Below are 20,777 nucleotides of genomic sequence, written 5' to 3'. Positions count from 1 at the left end.
ACATTCGATAAAGGTGAAAGGGAATTAATCACAGCACAGAACAAGTAGTTTTTAATGCATAAAAAAAAGTTCGGTCGCTTCGCTCGCCATTATTTACATTCACTTTTAATTTTAGTGTAAGCGAATTGAAGTGAAATGAATCGTTCCACTTGATTGCCCTCTAACATTAACACATATTTCGTTGGTTTCCTCCTTACAACTATCAAATACAAATCGATAGAAACATAGTCTTACAAAAAAATCACTCGCTTCGCTAGCGTTATGTACTCAAAGAAGGTGACATTACAACTTAATTGAAAAGCAAATTTTTGTTTCCGTATATGAATTTAACGAGAAATTGTCTTCGATCTAACGACCGGGATTTTTTTTGGTTTGGTTCTCGGGAATAAAACCTTTTTCCCATCTGCGCCTTTATGTGGGTCATGCCGAGGTTTTATTCAACATCCACCCTGCAATCATAACTTTCCTTTTATAACGCTAATTTTTACAAAAATTACTTCAAACGTCTTAGAACCATTGATGTTTCCACTGAATATGATCCATCTACTTCGACGTAGTTTGTTAAGAAAATGATACAGGAATTACGACGTTCAGAGTGAATAAAAGGCGATTCGTTCGGTAAACATTTTTTGTAATTACATCAACGCCAAATGGACATTTTATCACTCATTCAATTCTGATCAAATTTGATTTCAGTTTCCAGCAGCTCTGGCTTCTTTGTGTGCTCCACTACAAAAATGTTGTTTACGAATGTCATCTGCCTCACATAGTTGTCGAATGAAAAACATTTTGGGTTTGTGAGAACTTACGTGGATCTGGCTGAATGAATCGAACCACACATGTATCAGGGGTGTACGGATTTTCTCCGTCAAAAATGCAAATTCCACTAAATGACAAAATTAAACGACAATTTAATGAACCCGAATGATGGTAAAATGTGAGCAAGAGGAGACGTTGCCGTTTGGATAATGTGTCTGTGCATCTCAACCAAACGTTTGGTTGATATTGTTCTGTTGTGTTAGCGAACACAAACCCGTTGAAGGGATGCATTCATAATCGCAGAGCGTAATTTCTGACTTGATGCATTCTGAATGTACTTGATTAACTGGTTCGATCTTTATACTACAAATGCTGGCGTCATAATTCGTGTCAAGGGGATCAGTGGATTGGATGTCATCTGCTGGCTCAGTCTTAATCAACACTTCTTCTGCTGACGGGTGACCTATTACAGTCCAACGGATAAATGAAATGGTAAACAGCAATGCACAACACTTGCTCACCGTTTTCCGGTTTCTCCAATTGTGTAGAGTAATCCACATCACGGAGGGGATCCCCATTTTCCAGCATCAGCTGGATGACATTAATCACAGCATTGAAAACAGTGGTGTGCTTTTCGAGATCGTGGCGGAAGGGTTGCTTCAACGATGCGAATCGCTTTAGTCGTTGAGTAAGTTCGAGGTGGCGAGCCATAATGCGTTCATGTTCGGTTTTATTGTTTGGATTCGGTAAAATGAAAAACTGTTCGTTGCGATATGACTTTTTCGCGAACGTTTTTTCGCCGGGCTCGACACAGAGGGTGTATGATTCGCGTGCAAGTGCAGTCTCAGACGAGTCACCGCACGGATATCCCGTATTTTTCCAGACAATGTGACCGGTTTGAATGCTGATACCGATTTCGTATCGCAGTCCGGGTGCTTTGAGTTTGTGGCTGTACCATTTTGGGCTGGACGGGTTTTGGTCTCTTATTTTGAGGTCAATGGAATCTAGTGAGCAAAATGCTGTTTGTCCGCCAACTGATTTTTGTTTTCGGTTTTCCCAGACAATCTACGGAGAACAAACAAATGCGCGAAAATTGGCATTGCACAAACCAGACAAAATTTGACATCTTACCACATCCAAATCAGACAGAAGATCAAGAGCAACCCAAATCCATTTTCTCATCGTTTTTTGGTCAGCTTTGAAAGTTGTTTGTCTCTCACGCTCATTTGTGTAATGCTTCAGGAACGCCAAGGTCCACAGTAGGTGGATCGGCTTGAAATCGTCTGGCAGTTTATCACATATCTTGTTCCAAATTACCAAACACACCTCCGGTGTAACTTCGAAGAGATTTTTGAAACGTCTCAATTTTACATACGGCGACGTTGAACCACCCTTTTCTCTGGTGTACTTGCTTCCCAATTGCAGAAACGTCTTCGCTCTGATATCTTCAAAATTGCAGAAAGTCGTAAAGAAAATCCTAGGAAATTCGATGGGGAAACTACGCGAGCAAATACTGAGATAGACGTTATTTGCTGATGGTACACATACCAACAGATGCCAATAGACACCAATGACGCCAATAGTACACCAATACATATCATGCCCGGAGCGATAGCGGAGGACTTGACGCAGTCTAACTTCCAAAAAAGATCGAAGAAAATTTTTTGAGACGCGGCAACTATATATAGCCGAACATTTCAGTTTCTACCCTTTGGTTTATATCACCACAAAACATATTCTCGCTTCAAATACGAGCAAAACGAGCTATCACTCGACTATGTAGGTTTAAAATTGCCGGAGATACATCGTTTTGAAATTGGTCACTTTTCATACAAAATACACCAAATTGACTTTTCCCAAACAATCAAAATCTTTCAACTTACTCTGTATGTTTCTATCTATCTATCTGTCTATCTATCTATCGACGGTCGATCTCGGAAACTAGTCAGCCAGGAACCTCAGGGTGGGCATAAAAATGAAAATGTGATACGCCATTACCCCAAGAAAAACCAGAATTTTGTTTTATTGGCCTCGAAGTGGTTTCTGAGTGTGGTTTTCGAGGGTCGGGAACGCGTTTTCGGCTGTAGCTTAGCTGTATTGAAACCTACAGAGGCGTGCGACCCATCAAATGAAAGGTATTCGTAACACGATTCGAACAAAAAAATAATTAAAAAATCGGGGCAGATTCGTTTGAGCTAGAGTGATTAGAGTGACCAAATTTTGAGCTACTCGAGCGTAGGATGAAAGGACTACTATTTTTTGGGTTATGAAAGATAGGGAGTTACTTTCTTCGGCAAAGTCTCAGAGTTTTACGAGTAGAACAGAGGGTCATATGTGAAAAATGTCGAAAGTTGGAAATGGGTGGGTCAATTATGTTTTTAGAGGTATTTCTTGAATGGTGGCAGATAGAGAGTTACTTTCTTCGGCAAAGTCTCAGAGTTTTGCGAGTAGATCAGAGCGGCACATGTGAAAAATGTCGAAAGTTGGAAATGGGTGGGTCAATTGGGGTTTTGGAGATATTTCTTGAATGGTGGCAGATAGAGAATTACTTTCTTCGTCAAATTTTCAAATTTCGTCAAATTTTCAAATTTTGTCTCAAATTTCGTCAAATTTTCAAATTTCGCCAAATTTTCGAATTTCGCCAAATTTCCGAATTTCTGTTATAAGCTGTTATAAAATCTGCGTCGCAAAGTGGCAAATGTTCAGGAACAGACCAGTTTATCAGCCACATGCGACGCAGATTTTTTTGGTAAAATTTTGGTTGTTGCTGAAAGCGTCAACTCTAGCGATATCATTCATTTTAGAAATTGTACTTCAAAGACTGCGTCACACTTTTCTCGAAGAGATTTTTGTTGGGATCAATAGAATAGAAGGAAATTGTAGGGCAATACATGCTAATAGCCGCCTATTAGACGGGTTCATCGGCATGTATTGACGTACTATTTCCTTCTATTGGTACTCTTTGGCTATTGGCTATTTTGTCTATTGGCATCTATTGTTGACATAGCCGTCAATAGCTACCAAACCAATAGTCACCAATGGAAGTAGATAAGATAAGATTTGCTCGCGTAGTTTCCTCCTCGAGGTCTAATTAGAGCGTTTAGAACAAATAATTGTTAGGAACACGACCTTTCTGTGGTCGATATTGTGGCCCAATGATTCGGGCAGTTGTTCTTTTCAGTTTGAATATTCGATGATTACCTTTTGATAATGACCTGGGCATTTTGGTCTCTTTCCAAGTCTTTTTTCCAAAAAATTTGTTGAATCAAAACACCGTCAACAACAACAACAAAAATAACGTAAACATGTCAAAATGAAGTGCTGTCAGAAAATGTATGACAACCATGACAACAGTCTCGTTATTAATTTTATTTGCTGGGATGATGACATTTCTGTGTCTTCTTTACCATCCCAAACCAAAACATCGTATTTTGAGGTTATAAATTCATCGAACAAGAAAATAATGACGAAAATACGATAAAATAAATGAAATAACAAGGTGCCAGGTTGAACCGACATGAACATATCGATGAACTTACTGTCTCGTTTGTGTCGCCCTTTAGTGTACCTTAATAAATCGCAATTGGAGAGTATTTGTTCAAGTGTTCGACAGCAGTCACTCAAATCGAGCGAAAAAATTTGTAAACGTGACATTTCCGTACAGTCCATACTTGCGTCAGCATCATCATCACCGCCACCAGAAACTGAGAAAGTTGTGTGGGGCAGTAAGAAAGCTCATCGTAAAATTACATTAAATTTTCCAATTATGACCACCCCGGAAAACGAAATCATTCTGGAGCCATTGAGACTTGCCGTTAAGGAGCAGGTACGAAATTGAGTGAAATATTCGGTTACAGACGTCAATGTGTTGTGATGTTTCCAGGGAGATTTGGTGCGACAATTGAAAGACGATAAGGCCAACGAATTGGATGTTAAGGTTGCTGTTGCTGAATTAAAACGGCGAAAGAAAACCTTGCAGGACAGGGAATTGCAATTACTACCAGCTGTGAGTCATTCGTCTAGCTAAATAAGTGATTAGAAAGTGAATATTTAATGTGACTACCGTAAGTAGGCCGCCACATTCGATCGAGCTGTATTGGAAGATGTGCTGAAACGTCGGTTCTTCTACGATCAAAGTTTTGCTATCTATGGCGGCATCACCGGCCAGTATGATTTCGGTCCGATGGGTTGTGCGTTGAAGTCGAATATATTGAGTGCATGGCGGCAATTCTTTGTGTTGGAAGAGCAAATGCTCGAAGTGGATTGTTCGATATTGACGCCAGAGCCGGTACTCAAGGCATCCGGACATGTTGATCGATTCGCTGATTATATGGTCAAAGATACCAAAACTGGTGAATGTTTTCGCTTGGATCATTTGCTGAAAAACTATTGGGAGAAAGCGATGAAAGCGGCAACGGATGAGGCGGTTAAGACTCGCTACAATTTATATTTGAGCACGGTAAGTTGATGTCCATGAATTTACTAATTGGGTCAAGTGCACTGAAAAAAAGAGTTGACAATCTTACCTGTAGCAGGCAGCTTTGTTTCCAGGTAGTCTAGAATAGCTTGTATGAGGCGCAACAGCTGCGTCAGCTGTTCTAGATAACCTGGAGACAAAGTTACCTGCTACAGGTAAGATTGTAAACTTTTTTTTTGTCAGTGTAACGGTCAGTCCCTCGGCATCTGCGACACCTTGAACACTTTGCCACTTGAAATCAAATGGAAATATAATTTCAGTTGGATGGCATGTCGAAGGACGAAATGCATCAGAAAATGCGGGAAGAAAACGTAACCAGTCCGATTACGGGCAACACTCTCTCTGATCCCGTCGAATTCAATTTGATGTTCTCTACACAAATCGGTCCCACTGGTTTGGTCAAAGGGTAAGCTCTATCGACGAGTGGCATGGCAATTTTTCAATTCTCTGATTTTGTTCGACAGATTCTTGCGACCGGAAACGGCTCAAGGAATTTTCGTTAACTTTAAGCGTCTGTTAGAGTTCAACCAAGGAAAGTTGCCTTTTGCAGCCGCTCAGATTGGTAAGAAGGGCTTTAAATTCCACCACAAAAATTCCGTTAAACGTTCAAATTCCATTACAGGCAACTCTTTCCGCAACGAAATATCTCCACGTTCCGGATTACTAAGAGTTCGTGAATTCACCATGGCCGAAATCGAGCATTTCTGCGATCCGAACGAAAAAGATCACCCGAAATTCGCCGACAATCGACACATCAAAATGACTTTATATTCCGCTTGCAATCAAATGGAAGGAAAAAGTGCCCAAGAGATAGCGATTGGTGATGCCGTTGACCAGAAATTGGTAGCCAACGAAACTCTTGGATATTTCATGTCGCGAATTCAGATGTTTTTGCACAAAATTGGCATTCTGCCGGATCGGTTGCGCTTCCGCCAGCACATGAACACCGAAATGGCTCATTACGCTTGCGACTGTTGGGATGCTGAAATTTTGACCAGCTACGGTTGGGTGGAATGTGTCGGTTGTGCTGACCGCTCAGCATACGATTTGACACAGCATACGAATGCTACCGGCGTTAAATTGGTGGCCGAAAAACCGTTAAAAGAACCGAAATCGGTGGAGGTTACCGAAGCCGTTCCGAATCGAGCGGCCATCGGAAAGCAATTCAAAGCCGATGCAAAGACAATCGTCGAAAAATTGAGCAAACTCAGCATATCGGAATTGAGCGATTTGAAGGGAGCTGTCGACAATTCGACTGAGTTCAAATTAGGAGATATCGCATTGACCAAGGACCATGTGAATGTGAAAACTTACATGAAAACCGTCCATGTGGATGAGATCATTCCCAGCGTAATCGAACCATCGTTTGGCATTGGCCGGATTATGTATTCGTTGCTGGAACATCGTTTCGTTGAGCGTGAAGGCTCTGAACGACGGTGCTATTTCTCGTTACCGCCAGTTGTTGCTCCAATCAAATGCTCCGTTTTGCCGCTAAGCAATGACAACAGTTTCGATCCATTCATAAAGACCATCGGTGAGTTCTTCTTGCATTTTAACGGGTGAATTTGATTCGATCATGGCCGATTGGCTTTCAGGTGCTGCTCTGACCAACAACGATGTTCCCCACAAAGTGGACAATTCCAGCGGATCGATTGGAAAGAGGTACGCTAGAACGGATGAAATTGGCATACCATTTGGCATCACAATCGATTTCGATTCGATCAAAGAACCGAATACGGTGACGCTGCGCGAACGTGATACCATGCAACAAGTACGGATTCCGGTGAGTTCATTTTTTGTTCAGATCTTTGTACCGCAGTTGTAATTATCGACGATATTATCGCATGTAGGTCAACGAAATTGCTGAGGTCGTTCGAAATTTATCGTTTGGTAAAGTTATTTGGTCCGAAGTTGAGTCGAAATATCCACGATTCGAGCAGCAGACCAACACAAAGTAAACGATCGAATGGCTATTGAACTCACTACCTATATACTGCAACATTGAACCCAGTTACTTTTGCATAATTTATTAATGTTTTCTAAAATGCCACTTAAAGCTTACAAATCAGACCAGAGAGCTATGAGAGATAGAGAGGGAGAAGTTTTTTTTGCATTTAATAAAAGACCACGAAAAACGAGAACTTACTGGAATTTTGATTGTAATCCAGATACATCCGACTCGGAGTCCTTGGCTAATACAACTACGTGCGCTGTATAATATTTTGAAAGGAACAAGTCGCCGATATAATCATTGAATCTGCTAGTTCTTTTGTTCAAAGTATGGTAAATACTGATGCAAAACAAGAACGTTTAAGTCATTAAAGCAAAAGTTTGGCCTGAGAACGTTTTGCTCAGTATAAATGCGTGCGTAAAAATCGAAATTAGAAACAGTAGACCTATCAATCAGAGACTTGTCGGCTTTTGTTTCAGTCTGTTAAACTGTGTCACGTTCATAGATGATCTCTATTGGGCTGAAGAAAGGGCTAAATTGTGTATCTTACGAAATCGTTCTAACGATGATTGAAAGTTGTTCAGTATCGATTCCTGATTCTTAATTGATGTGGGCCAATGACACGTCAACTCAATCGTTCACCCGTGAGCGGACGTTATGTCAATTTGCTCTCTATAAATTTTCATTCGTAAACTAGAAGAGTTATCAAACTACTTTTTTCTGAAAGGAAAATCCTTGACACCGATAGAAAAAATGTAAATTTGGAAAAAAAAACTTTCTTCAGAAGTTTCAAATACTAACTTTTTCGTTTGTTTATTTACTTAAATCGATGAGCTCTTCGTAGAGATACGTCAGTAACAGTGAAGTCACCACATGTTCGTCCAATATTTTCATTACTACCGACTTAAAGTTGTATTTCTTTTGTAAATATTAGTAACTCGAGAGTTTAAGAGTCTATTCGCCAAAACTTCGAACAGCTTATATGGAATCAGGATTCAAGCCGACGGCGATCCAATCGAGCTATGGCTTAAATGAATCGTCGTTCAATTCTGAGAATATCGTGGAACAACTTTTTTCCCGAAAAATTTTTGTTGGGCTGTCAAGGCCCTTAGAAAAATTTTCTCCGAAGTGGTCGCGTAAAATTTTAGAATTTTGGTTCGTTTTGTAAGTCTGTCCGCTACAAAAAAAATTCTATGAGACATTTTCAGGCTGTATCAAGTTAGTTTTGCTAACTATTATCTCATAAACCTATAAATAATAAAATTCGCTCGAAAAAACGGTATTTCGGGAACTTTAAAGTTCGATGATTCTCCAAAGTTTTATGGGTTGAGACATAGTGTGGAAAATCAACTCCATTTCTAACTGGGACGGTGGGTATGGTCGAGTGGGGTGTCAATGGATAGAGCTTGAAATAAGCTACGAAACTCTGGGTTAAAGCTTCCTGCTACTGACTTTTCCAGCCGCCCGCCCTTCAAAAATTTCTGTTTTCTCGAGGTTTTTCGCTTGTTGCGGCGGCTGGGTGGGCCGAACATCGGCGTTTGTTGGTCAATAATATTCAGCTCATTGACCTTTACAAATGTTCACAATTTGACATTATTCATATCTCGCATGTTGGAGTAATTGATAAAAAACGATTTTCGCGACCACTTCGGAGAAACATTTTCTAAGGGCCATGACAGCCCAACAAAATTTTTTCGGGAAAAAAGTTGTTCCACGATATTCTCAGAATTGAACGACGATTCATTTGAGCCATAGCTCTGCTTCAATCCCGACTGTTCGAAGTTTTGGCGAATTCACTCTTAACAATTACATTGAAACATGCTCCCAGTTCTAGAATTTTTTTGAAGGATTATTGAGGTTTTTTGGATTTACTACTGTATCAAGCGCGTGACATTATTTCACAAAAGTAGAAATACATTTTAATTTCCAAACGTTTGCCGTCTGTAAAAAGTGAAAAAGAAATGGGAAATCTCTGCTCAGCAGTGCAGGGTTTGTGATAAAGGCTTGGTAAAGGGATATTATTAACATATTCCAATCTTTCGAAAGAAATACAAAAATGTGCTGTCTTTAGGTGGAGCGTCATCTTCAAGAGTTTTATTTGATCGTTTATACAATTCTAGATTACACATGAATGATCAAATTTGTTCCAAAGATCCTGGTTTCTCTTTTCAAAATAAATCGCAAGAATCGGGACAACAATGAAAAAGGTTTTTTATCGATGGCCCGAATAACTTCAAAATTTCGGTTTAATTGTTATCCATCCTTTCGGATAAGCCAATTCACTAATAATCATTTTTTTGTGATTACTGAGATAGTGTTCATGAATAAACTCCGAATTATACCTGGGCAGTGGAGCGACAACAATTTTATCGGGATTCTTATTCAGATATGCCGCCCACCAACTAAAACTACTATTCGGTATGATGTTGTGCTGGCAAAGTGACATTAAAAGAAAATCATCCAGAGCATTGTCTTCGGTGAAGTCGGACATATAAATGATGCGGTTGGGCTCATCATTTCCCTCATCTAAATGATTTTTCACATAAACTAAATCGTCGGTGAACACAAAGAACGTCACGTTGCTAGTCTGTAATTTTTCTTTGATCAATTGCATTGCCTCTCTCTGATAACTGAGTGGGATGACTCGATTTGGAACAAAATCACCCCTACGGATATGAACCGAAACACTGTTTTCCGTTGACGAAACCAATAATTTTAAATGTTCAATTGGTCGTGTATCGAACGTTGGTTGAAATAGATTCAAAATGTCCGATTTATAATGCGCAAAAAATACATCCGACTCAAAATAATCGTTGAATTTAAGCACTTTATCGTCGGGTAGATCACCCGCTAACACATTCACTTCGGTCACCACATAATTTTCCACTTTTCTTCCGTTCAAGTAATAATCAATGCCGCACTGGATTTCATCGAATCTATTCCACCCAAAATTAGCAGACTGATTCAGAAACAGTAACTTATCTTGAGGAATGTTAAATTGATGTAACGAATATTTGCGTTGCTTGGAAGAGTAGGATGAGATCATGTCTTTGAGTTTAGCATCGTTTCCATGCACACAAATGTAGATGTCGGAATTTCGTTTCTTAGCTACGGAGTATGCAGCAGCATATTGAAATAGCTGGTTACCGAGTCCTGAATTTTAAAGGGAAAATTATTTCAAAATCTAAATAAGAAAAAAGAATTCCGTCCAGTAGGTCCAGTACCTCCCATAAGACCTGCTACAATCGGTGGAGATTTTTTAATCGCTGTCTGGTGATACTCTTCAACTTTCGGAGGTTTTCCAACTTTCCATCCTTTCCTTGGAGTTAGTGTGTAAAGTATCAGCGATGAGAGCAAGAAAAACGAAATGATTTTGACTCTGAACGTCATAACTGAAGTTTTAAATTAACTATGCGAAACAATGTTAATGCACCAAAAGTTGTACTGTACGTACAATCGACTACGGTGAACACATTTTCTGCCGGATTAATAATGTTTAATCTAGAAAATATGCAAAGGAGTCAAAGGTTTGTACCATTTCTTGCGAATTCCTGACTACCCCAACGAAGATTCCTTGTCGACGTTGACCTTCCAAGTTGTAGATCTCAAATAGATTAAATCTTCGTCCCCGGCATCGACTATTGACAACTCAATTGCAATTACAAACGAATTATAAATATTAATTTCCGCTCAAAGGTACCAGATAGTGTATCGTGAAGTTCCACTTCTATGAACACAAGTGGATTTGTGCGGGTCTAAGACAGTTAGTACGTATCAAACGTTCTGAATTCAATGTATGTTTTCGAATAAAGTTGGAATGAATCGACGTAAATGTTGATTTTTTTTGCATTTTGTCAACGCACTTCAAGCGAAAGTGATCATAGTCGACAGCTGCCAAATAGGGTACTATTTTGTACGAAATGGTTTTTTACAGTGTTTTACAGTTGTTTGACACCCTGTCAAGTTTCAGTACCATATTAAGAGTACCACTCATGCTTGAAGTGCGTTGATTTTTTTCAATATAGTTTGTTCAGGTGAAAATGAAATGTGTTTAAAAAAAAGAAATAAATGAACCTTTCCTGCGCGTACCACAAGTTATAAAAGAAGTAATTCACGCCTCAAGTCAGTGCCGCTCTGGCTACCAAAAGGCCCGTTGGGGGAAGGCCCGTGAAATCTACAAAAAGCCATCAATTAAAATTGTTCATTTAAAAATGTCCGAATTCACAGGAAGAGCGGTCCGGCACGTAAGTGCTCTTCACAATTTGAATTTCGGATAAATCATTGTATTTATAAAAAATATTAATAATTTTTCAACGCACTCTGATATGAGAATATCGTGCATCACCCACATAGAACGCTGCGTTTGACACTTTAAATTTTGAATTTTCAGAGGACTCACGGCGTGAATAGATTTAATGATTATAGCACGACACGTCTGCCGCTTTACATGAGATTAAAGATGTGGTGTAACTGATAAGATAAGAGACGCATCCTGCTTCTCCCCTTTTTAAATTGGCGACATAGTTTCCGCGCAAATATACAAAATGAGTCCGATGGCATTATGTCCAACATTTTGAATGATCTTCATCTATTTCTCAATATTATTTAAGAAATTGTCATAATTCATCATTAAGATGGGTACGTTTCGACACAGCGGTAAATTGTAGCTTAAATTTGTGCGAAAAATGATACATTTTTTATGATAACTTCGAATAAGCGTTCTTTCTGGAAAAAGTGGGACCATCGTGTTGTGTTGAAATGTGTTGGCTTTGAGTAAAACAGTCTCGTTCGAAGTGTCGATTCGTACAGTCGCGCATTGTTTGACCGCCGTCAATAATTTCAAAGTTTTTTCTATATCCAAACGCTTGTTTTCGGGATTTTGTGTTGCATTAAAGCCGACTAACTAGCCTAGTCCTTAAACCGGGTCTACCTCCTTTGGGATAAGTCCGCTCAGGCGAAAATCATCTGATGTAGCTGATACCACTGCATCGAAATATTTTCTTCGAAGCTTTTCTGAGAAAAAGCCGAACAAAAGCACGATGAATGCTACAGTCAATGTTCTCGTTAAAGAGAACAAGAAATTGAAGCGTGTTATTGGAGCACATATGAATTTGAATAGAAATGCTGAGGCTATTCCTACGCATAATCGGTTTAAAGTTCTTTCTGATGAGAACAAAATGAATTGGAATGATTTAGACAATCAAACAGACAGCTCTAGTTCCAAGAAGAAGACGATTATGAAACCTCCACCGATCAAGATTACTGACGACAGGTTGAAAATATGTGATATAAAGGAGTTCTTGGCTGACGTCGGAGTTACATTGTTTCAAACAAAGAATATTTCAATAGGCATCAAGCTTGATCTGGTCAGTAAATCGGATTATGATAAATGCATCGAGGAACTATCTACTCGTAAGATTGCGTTCTTCACTCACCGTGACAAGGGCGAAAAGACATTCAAAGCTGTTTTGTCCGGCCTTCCAAAGATGGATACTGGCATTATAATCCAAGAAATGAAACAGTTCAATATTCTGCCATCTTCGGTCACCGAATTAGTGACAAAAAATGTGAACCCGCACAACTGCCTGTATCTTGTTCAATTCAATACCAAAGACGTTTCGCTAAATCTTCTACGTAAAGTTAGAGCTATCGATCACGTCATCGTCGACTGGAAACCGTTCAAACCCCGTAACAGGGGTCCCACTCAATGCAATAAATGTGCCATGCTTGGTCACGGCGCTCAAAACTGCCATCGCCCCGAAGCATGTATGTTATGTGCCAGCACAAGTCACGCTACAGCAAATTGCCACTACAATGAGAATACCAAAGAAGCCTTCGTCTTCAAATGCTATAACTGCATTTCGAAGAAGCTACAGAATACGAACCACAGAGCAAATGACCCGAAGTGTCCTTGTCGCTCTGACTATCTGGAAATTAGAAACAATATAAATCACAAGAACGCTGTGCGGGCTAGTCGACCAAATACTAAGTCGAGCAATTTCAACTTGAACAAGGAAGATTTTCCGGATTTGCATCAAAATACTGGTACTGACGACTGTGTTTCTAGACATCCAAAACGTCCTACGTACGCTGAACAAACTAAAAGATCGAATGGGACTTCTGATCTTTACTCTATGGAAGAACTGTTTGACATATTTCAGACAGCTCTAGACGACTTATCAGCTTGCACCAGCAAAGGTCAACAGCTCAAAGTTATCGTTAGACTGCTCAACGATGCTTACCAATAAACATCTCAAGATTCTTCACTGGAATGCTCAAAGCATTACAAGTCTTTCAACTGCTAAACAACTAGAACTATTTTTATTCGCAAACCAAATTGAAACATTTCTTAAAGGGAAACACAAGCTCCATTTGAATGGATACATAATTTACCGCATCGATCGACTAGATGGTGCTAAGGGTGGTGTTGCCATCGCTATTAAACACTCGATAAAGCACGAACCTCTCCCACAATACAACACGAAGAAAATTGAAAATGTTTCAATAATGGTGAACATTAACAGACGGAATGTTGTGTTCACATCGGCATATTGCCCTAAATACTTTAAAAGTTTCGAGTCCGATGTCAAAAAGCTCACACCGCCAAACAGAGAATTTATTGTCTTTGGTGATTTCAATGCAAAAAGCACAGCTTGGAACTGCAACAGGAACAACACAGCAGGAAATGTTCTGCTTAACATGCAGCACCGGACAAATTTTTTCATATCACATCCACCTGTGCCTACACACTATCCACATTCAGGTACAACTCCATCCACCATAGATATCATGATATCTAACTCATCGTTGTACATCTCCCCGCTTGTTGCGCATGTTGACGAACTAAAATCTGATCACTCTCCAGTTACGTGCTACATCGATGCAGAAACGATAGATAAAACGAAGAATAAAATAGTTGATTACAGACGAGCCAACTGGACAAACTATATAGATTATCTAAACAGTTCTATTGATCTAAATGCTGATTTTGATTCGTCGACCGTCACCAATTCAACTGTTGATGCTGCCATTGGGAGACTGACTAACTTAATATTAGAAGCTAGAGATCATGCCATTCCTTACGCTGTTAAAAAAAGTAACACTTTCGACGTCTCTGACGATACTAAGTCTTGCATCCAGCTTAGAAACACACTTAATAGACAATGGAAACGATGCAATAATGCGGCAAAGAAAGTCGAACTCAAATCGTTGATCAACAAAACCAACAGACGAATTGACAAATCAGTGTTTAATGATCGCAATGTGAACTTCAACAATATGCTATCCAACCTCAAGACTGGAGACAAGAAATTCTGGAAAGTAACCAAAGCGATACGTGGAAAACACTCTAGTCGCATCGGCTTTTTGAAGGAAGGAGATAAAGTTCTCTATTCGAATGCCGAAAAGGTTAACGCCATAGCTGATACATTTGAAAGATCCCATGCACTCACGTCCGACTACAAACATTCCATTGACACGAAGGTCAATAGATTCAACAAACAATTGGAAAAGGACGTCAGTCATAACTTAAATGGTTCAACGTACACCACTCCCAAAGAGATTCAGATCATCGTAAAGAAACTAAAATCATTCAAAGCCCCTGGAACAGATGGGATTCAAAACATTCTCCTCAAGAAGATGCCGTTTAGAGGACTCACGCTGATCACCAAGATTTTCAACGGATGTATTAAGATCGGGTATTTCCCGAATGCGTTCAAGCTGGCTAAAGTTGTCCCCATTCCTAAACCTGGCAAAGACCATAAACTCACCACTAGCTACCGTCCAATTAGCCTTCTCAGTTGCTTGGGGAAAATTTTCGAGAAATGTCTATGTGCGAGACTGAGTACATTTGCCACTGTCAACAACGTCATAAGTAAGGAACAGTTTGGTTTCCGACCGCAACACTCAACAACGCATCAAATCAAACGAGTTGTCAATTCAGTTAAAAGGAACAAACGTAATAGAAAGTCTACTGGCCTCATCTTGCTTGACATTGAAAAAGCTTTCGACTCAGTCTGGCATAACGGTCTAATATACAAACTGAATGCCTTCGGTGTACCGGGCTACCTCCTAAAGCTGATAAAGTCTTTCATCTCCGATCGATCATTCATGGTTTCGTTGAACGGGACATACTCAAGCACTAGGAAGATTCCAGCTGGGGTACCACAAGGTAGCGTTTTATCTCCGATCTTGTACTCTCTTTACATCTCAGACTTTAAAGCGCCCAGAAACTGTGAAATTTCTTTCTATGCTGACGACACCGGTCTGATGGCTGTTGCTAAACACACCAAAACGATCATAAACAGACTACGCGGAGGACTGAAATCCTGTTATAAGTACTTGAAGAAATGGAAAATTCAGCTAAACACGACCAAGACTCAAGCCATATTGTTCCCTTTCAACAAGTCACCGAAAAGAAAACAATCTACGCCGCTGTGTTTCAACGGTGAAGAAATCAAGTTCACGAAAACGGCCACGTACCTCGGGATTGATTTAGACGAAAAACTCACCTTCAAGCAACAGGTTGAAAAAGCCGCCGGAAAATCGTGCACTGCGTTCAAATCCCTGTACCCGCTTCTGGCCAGGAATTCCAAACTATCACAAATCAACAAAAACATTTTGTTCAAGTCAATGATTCGACCAATCATGATGTACGGCTGCCCGGTTTGGCATACAGCTGCGAAATCACACACCAAGAAACTCCAAGTCATCCAGAACAAAAGTTTAAAACTCATCAATAAACTTCCATGGAAATATCCGACCGATCAACTCCACCGAGACACCCGATACGAGAAAGTTCAAGACTTCATACGTAGATCAACACGGCGTTTCGACGATTTATGCGCTAGTTCTGACTTCGAGCTCATAAGAGCAATAGCCGAGTAATAGCGAGTCACCAGGTGAGCTTGTTCGTCTCCGTGGAGGTGAAGCAATGCTCGTCGTCAGTCCCGAGTGGACGAGAATTCTGCCTTGATAAATTTTTTACATGAAGTTGTTCATGTAACTAATTTATGTGTTCATGCCGCAACGGTACGTTTAGCTTTTAGTTTCTAGTTTTAAGGTTTTTTATATAATCGTTCGAATGAAGGTTTTCGTCGTTTCCCCTTCGATTTATTACGCTTCCTTAGCAAATGTTCTCCGCGATTGATCAACTCACTTGTTTCATTTGTTGTAAAGTTTTGGTAAGGACAGAACTGATTCTCAAAATGTGTTAATTTGGTCGTAAGGCATCATGTAGTTTTTGACGAATAAAGATTGAATTGAATTGAATTGCTTTGAGTAAAAATGATAAATGTTTCTGGTCATGCAGCCTTCTATGAGAAAACTCAGAATTTGTGCCAATTTTAGTGAACTATTGCGTTTCCTTGTAGTAAGGGTTTTTTGTCTGATTTATATAAACAATTAAATGTCAAAATGAAGTCAATGGCTTAACAGTCATATTTTTCATCGACGACCTAATCAAGATAGATGTTAACCGTTATAATTTACGCTTCAGAAGTGAATTTTCGATGAATCGATGGATGAACCAATGCATTCTTTGCGTTTCATTTTGAATTTACAGCGGACTTATGGTTTGATTAGGTTGATAAAGACTTTGCCCTAGGGCAGTAATGGCCTTATTACTTTCCTAGTAAGGTAAATTTTATATCTGAACTCATATGAAATAAAACTTAGCGTCATCTTCAGTGGCTACAAAAACACAAATTTGATAAGACAATAACCGTAACGTAAAAAAGCTTGGATTCAACTTGGATTCAATTTACTTTGCTCGTAAGACACCTTCTTGTAACTTTAGTTTGTACATACCATAAACAATAATATGTGAACTTAAGTGTTTGACATAATAACGAGAAGTTACAGAGGGAATGAACGATTGATAGAATACACGGCAGAGTATAATAAACCTGGGTTACTCTACTCTGCCGTGGTAGAATAACACAAACTAATTACAGTCGGCTACTTTGAAATAAGTGACGTTTGTCGTTTTTCAGCTGATCCTCTGTCACAAACTGAAGTGTTTTTTTTTGTCTTTAAAACGGTTTAAGCCTTTCTGTTTCTATGAAATTTTCATAATGAAAAACAGATGGAACAAAATGGGTCACTTATTTAAAAGTCGCCGTTTGTAGAACAAACGTCTTACTTCTGTGTATCTTCAACGAAAGTATAAAATTCGCTTCCATTAAACTTTATTTGCCGTTAAGTCTGAGCGCGTCCATAATACATATCATTGTCTTAAAGATTATCTTTTTGACTTTATACAATTACATCTTACTTCTACTTATAATTAATAGAAAAATAAAATCCCTTAATTACGCACCACTTTTTTCACGACATCGAGAGCTGTCGCCGTAATATTATTGTCAAATTTTAGTGGACTTTTTATTTATTAAATAAACATTTTTTTCGCAGATTTCATACATTTTTGTGCAACAAGTTCCCCGTGACACGAAAATGTATTTGTCTCAACAACGTCGATCTTAGCGCAACATACCTTATCACTGACCCCTTTGTTCCGAATAATTTAAAAACATTGGCTTAATTGTGAGCCATCCTTTGGGATAAGCTAATTCCCCAAGAAGCAATTTGCTGTGGTCACTCGGGTAGAATTCATTAATCCACTCCGATCTATACTTTGGAAGTGGAGCGACAACAATTTTATCGGGATTTTTATTCAGATAGGCGGCCCACCAACTGAAACTACTGTTCGGTATGATGTTGTGCTGGCAAAGTGACATTAGCAGAAAATCGTACAGCGTATTGTTTTCGGTGAAGTCGGACATATAAATGATGCGGTTGGGCGTATCACTTCCCTCATCTAAATGATTTTTCACATAATCTAAATCGTCGCTAAACACAAAGAACGTCACGTTTCTAGTCTGTAATGATCGCTTAACCAATTGCATGGCTTCTCTCTGATAGCTGAGGGAAATGAGTCGAAAATCGTCCTTTCGAGCCATATCACCCCTACGGATGTGAACCGAAACACTGTTTTCCGTTGACGAGACCATTTTTATCAAATCGTCGATGGGATGCGTATCGAACGTTGGTTGAAATATATTCAAAATATCCAATTTGTCCGGTGCAAAAAACACATCCGACTCGAATACATCTTTGATCAGAAGTACTTTATCGTCGGGTAGATCACCCGCTAACACATTCACTTCGGTCACAATATAATTTTCCACTTTTCTACCGTTCAAGTAATAGTCAATGCCACACTGGATTTCATCGAATCGATTCCACTTAAAATTAGCGGACGGATACAAAAACAGTAACTTATCTTGAGGGACGTTGAAGTGATCTAACAAATATTTGCGTTGCTCGGAAGAATAGTAGGATGAGATGAATGCTTTCAGGTTGACGTCAAATCCGTTCACACAAATGTAGATGTCGGAATTACGTTTTTTAGCTATGGAGTATGCAGCGGCGTATTGAAATAACTGGTTACCTAATCCTTGATTGAAAATAAAATTGGAAATTTTAATCAATGACCAGAGAGGAATAGTAGATTACGCCCTTGTTTGAAACATTTTATTTTGCCAAGTGTGGCGTTTGTCACTCGAGCCGAAGGCTACGGATGCAACCACACAAGGCAAAATAAAAAGTTCCAAACAGTAACGTTCGCTATTTTACTCACTAAGCCACTGGGAAATAAGTTTTCACGCTCATGCCAATGAACTATGTTCCCGGGTGCTTATCGAGTAAAATCTTTTTCTAGTTTACCTCCTAAGATTTCGGTGACAATTGGTGGTGATTTTCCAATTGTTGTGTGCGAGTATTCCTCAATTTTGTGTGTTTTTCTTGGCCGGAGTCCGTAAATAATAATAATTAGCAGTGAGAGCAGCAACAGCAGAATTACTTTCACTCTGAATTTCATAATTTTTTGAATGAAAAATTTATATTCACGCAGATCACAACGATATTTTGTTGCAAAGAACTGAAGCTAGTTTAGCCAATTATTCCAATTTATCAATTAATAATCACAATGATTGTCCAATAAACTACCTCCATCTAAAAGTAAGTTTTAAAAAAAATGAACTGAAGGAACAAGCCTGCCTGAGTACAATAACTTTGACAGAAACGCTAGGTGCTTGTAGTCAGCGCACTGCTAGCAGTAAATTACTAAAAACACTAACATTTTTATGATCTGATCAACATTTCACATTTTAACGACATTTCCGGCTTAACATAATTCAGATCGTTTTTGAATTTAATTAGTCGGACTGTACAATGTACATACAGCAAAATATCTGCAGTTCACAAATTTTATTTAATTACGGGTCTCTTGCCTTTTCCGTATACATTTCATAACAATCAAACTGTAAATGATTAATGAACCATGTGAACTAAGCGCTGTGTCCTGCTTTACTATGAGTTTTTTCCACGTAAAAGATAGAAGATAAGATAAGAAACACTCACTCATGTCACACTGCCATAGAGTGCGTTGTCATTTTTAACTATAAAATGTATGAATGAAATTGGTTATTATCGAAACATTTGGCCACTAATCGTGTGATTAAATTGGTTGTCGTGGTAACTTTCGTGATCTCTGTTTTTCGAGCTCGACAACTAAATATCGTATTAGGCAACAACACTGAAAAGACATTTCAAGAACAAGAACCTCAAAGTGCAGCCAATTCAATGAACTAAAGTAAACAGGCCTCCCATTTGTCCGAAATGTCCAACTTGTCCTTACTTTTGAAAATTTGTCCTAATTTGTCCAACTTGTCCTAACTTTAAGCACAAAATTGAAAAAATTTCGAAAAAGTATGAAAATCAAAAATTAGGTCCAGTCTTTCAGCAAAATATGATAGAAAGTACATTTTAGTATCAGTGATTTCTACCATATTTAGACCCGTACGAAGTACTGGGGTCTTATAGGTTTACGCATACGTTTGTAACACGTCGAATTGGACTCCCTGAGTAAGGGGAAACCTATTGTGGTTGTCTAGAGATGCCAAATCCGCGAAAAAAAAATGTCCGTCTGTCTGTCCGTCTGTCTGTCTGCACGATAACTTGAGTAAAACGCATCCGATTTTGAAAATTATTTTTTTTCCGGTTTGGTAATGTCAAAAGACAGGCTAAGTTCCAAGATGAGTGATTTTGGATCGACCCCTCCCGAGCTGTGGCCCAATAAGTGCTTTACGGTTTTTCGAAGATATCTCCGGACATTTAAACGTTAAACTTGTAAGTGATACGTCAAATAAAAGGTATTTACAATACCGATCGACAAAAAAAAAGTTTATGGAAATCGGATGACCGACTCGTGACTTAGACCCCTTGGTGTGGAACAGGCACAGGGCGGCAAGCAGTTTTTGCTTGTAGGTCGGCCAAATTTGAACATATTTCGTTCGTTTTAGCTTTATTAGATAGGTATTGACCGTACCAATCAGGGAAAAAAAGTTAATGAAATTATGTTCTCCATAGCGTGAGCTAGGTCTCTTGGAGTGAGCTCTTATCTGGCTACTCGGCCGTACAGTGAACGTGGAGTATTTTGTCAATATCTCGAGTAAATTTTGACCGAATTTCATGATTTTTTTTTTGTTTGAAAGGTATTAACAAATGTAAAGCGTCGGTACTATTTTCGGT

General features: G+C 39.1%; 4 protein-coding genes across 4 annotated transcripts; 1 reads left to right on the top strand and 3 right to left on the bottom strand.

Moving 5' to 3' along the window:
• Window positions 1-614: 614 nt before the first annotated feature.
• LOC119081971 lies at window positions 615-4,094 on the bottom strand. The gene is made up of 4 exons (XM_037191283.1): window positions 3,961-4,094; window positions 1,891-2,204; window positions 1,281-1,824; window positions 615-1,222 (listed from the first exon to the last, which is right to left on the bottom strand). Exons 1-4 carry the CDS (start codon window positions 3,980-3,982, stop codon window positions 984-986), a joined length of 1,119 nt encoding a protein of 372 aa, XP_037047178.1. The 5' UTR covers window positions 3,983-4,094; the 3' UTR covers window positions 615-983.
• Window positions 4,095-4,169: 75 nt separating this feature from the next.
• LOC119081954 (glycine--tRNA ligase) lies at window positions 4,170-7,371 on the top strand. The gene is made up of 8 exons (XM_037191249.1): window positions 4,170-4,585; window positions 4,643-4,765; window positions 4,832-5,218; window positions 5,497-5,642; window positions 5,701-5,798; window positions 5,859-6,770; window positions 6,832-7,019; window positions 7,087-7,371. The coding sequence occupies exons 1-8, from the start codon at window positions 4,277-4,279 to the stop codon at window positions 7,192-7,194; spliced, it is 2,271 nt and encodes a 756-aa protein (XP_037047144.1). The 5' UTR covers window positions 4,170-4,276; the 3' UTR covers window positions 7,195-7,371.
• Window positions 7,372-9,264: 1,893 nt separating this feature from the next.
• On the bottom strand, window positions 9,265-10,916 carry LOC119081973 (O-antigen biosynthesis glycosyltransferase WbnK-like). Its single transcript, XM_037191286.1, has 3 exons — window positions 10,747-10,916; window positions 10,412-10,688; window positions 9,265-10,340 (listed from the first exon to the last, which is right to left on the bottom strand). The coding sequence occupies exons 2-3, from the start codon at window positions 10,575-10,577 to the stop codon at window positions 9,421-9,423; spliced, it is 1,086 nt and encodes a 361-aa protein (XP_037047181.1). The 5' UTR covers window positions 10,578-10,688; window positions 10,747-10,916; the 3' UTR covers window positions 9,265-9,420.
• A 6,448-nt stretch (window positions 10,917-17,364) lies between these two features.
• On the bottom strand, window positions 17,365-19,554 carry LOC119081972 (O-antigen biosynthesis glycosyltransferase WbnK-like). Its single transcript, XM_037191284.1, has 3 exons — window positions 19,312-19,554; window positions 18,912-19,199; window positions 17,365-18,642 (listed from the first exon to the last, which is right to left on the bottom strand). Exons 2-3 carry the CDS (start codon window positions 19,063-19,065, stop codon window positions 17,684-17,686), a joined length of 1,113 nt encoding a protein of 370 aa, XP_037047179.1. The 5' UTR covers window positions 19,066-19,199; window positions 19,312-19,554; the 3' UTR covers window positions 17,365-17,683.
• Between the last annotated feature and the right edge of the window lie 1,223 nt (window positions 19,555-20,777).

This window comes from Bradysia coprophila, unplaced genomic scaffold (genome assembly GCF_014529535.1).
Source record: "Bradysia coprophila strain Holo2 unplaced genomic scaffold, BU_Bcop_v1 contig_373, whole genome shotgun sequence".
Classification (NCBI taxonomy): Eukaryota; Metazoa; Arthropoda; class Insecta; order Diptera; family Sciaridae; genus Bradysia; species Bradysia coprophila.
This window is presented reverse-complemented; position numbering and strand designations above follow the sequence as displayed.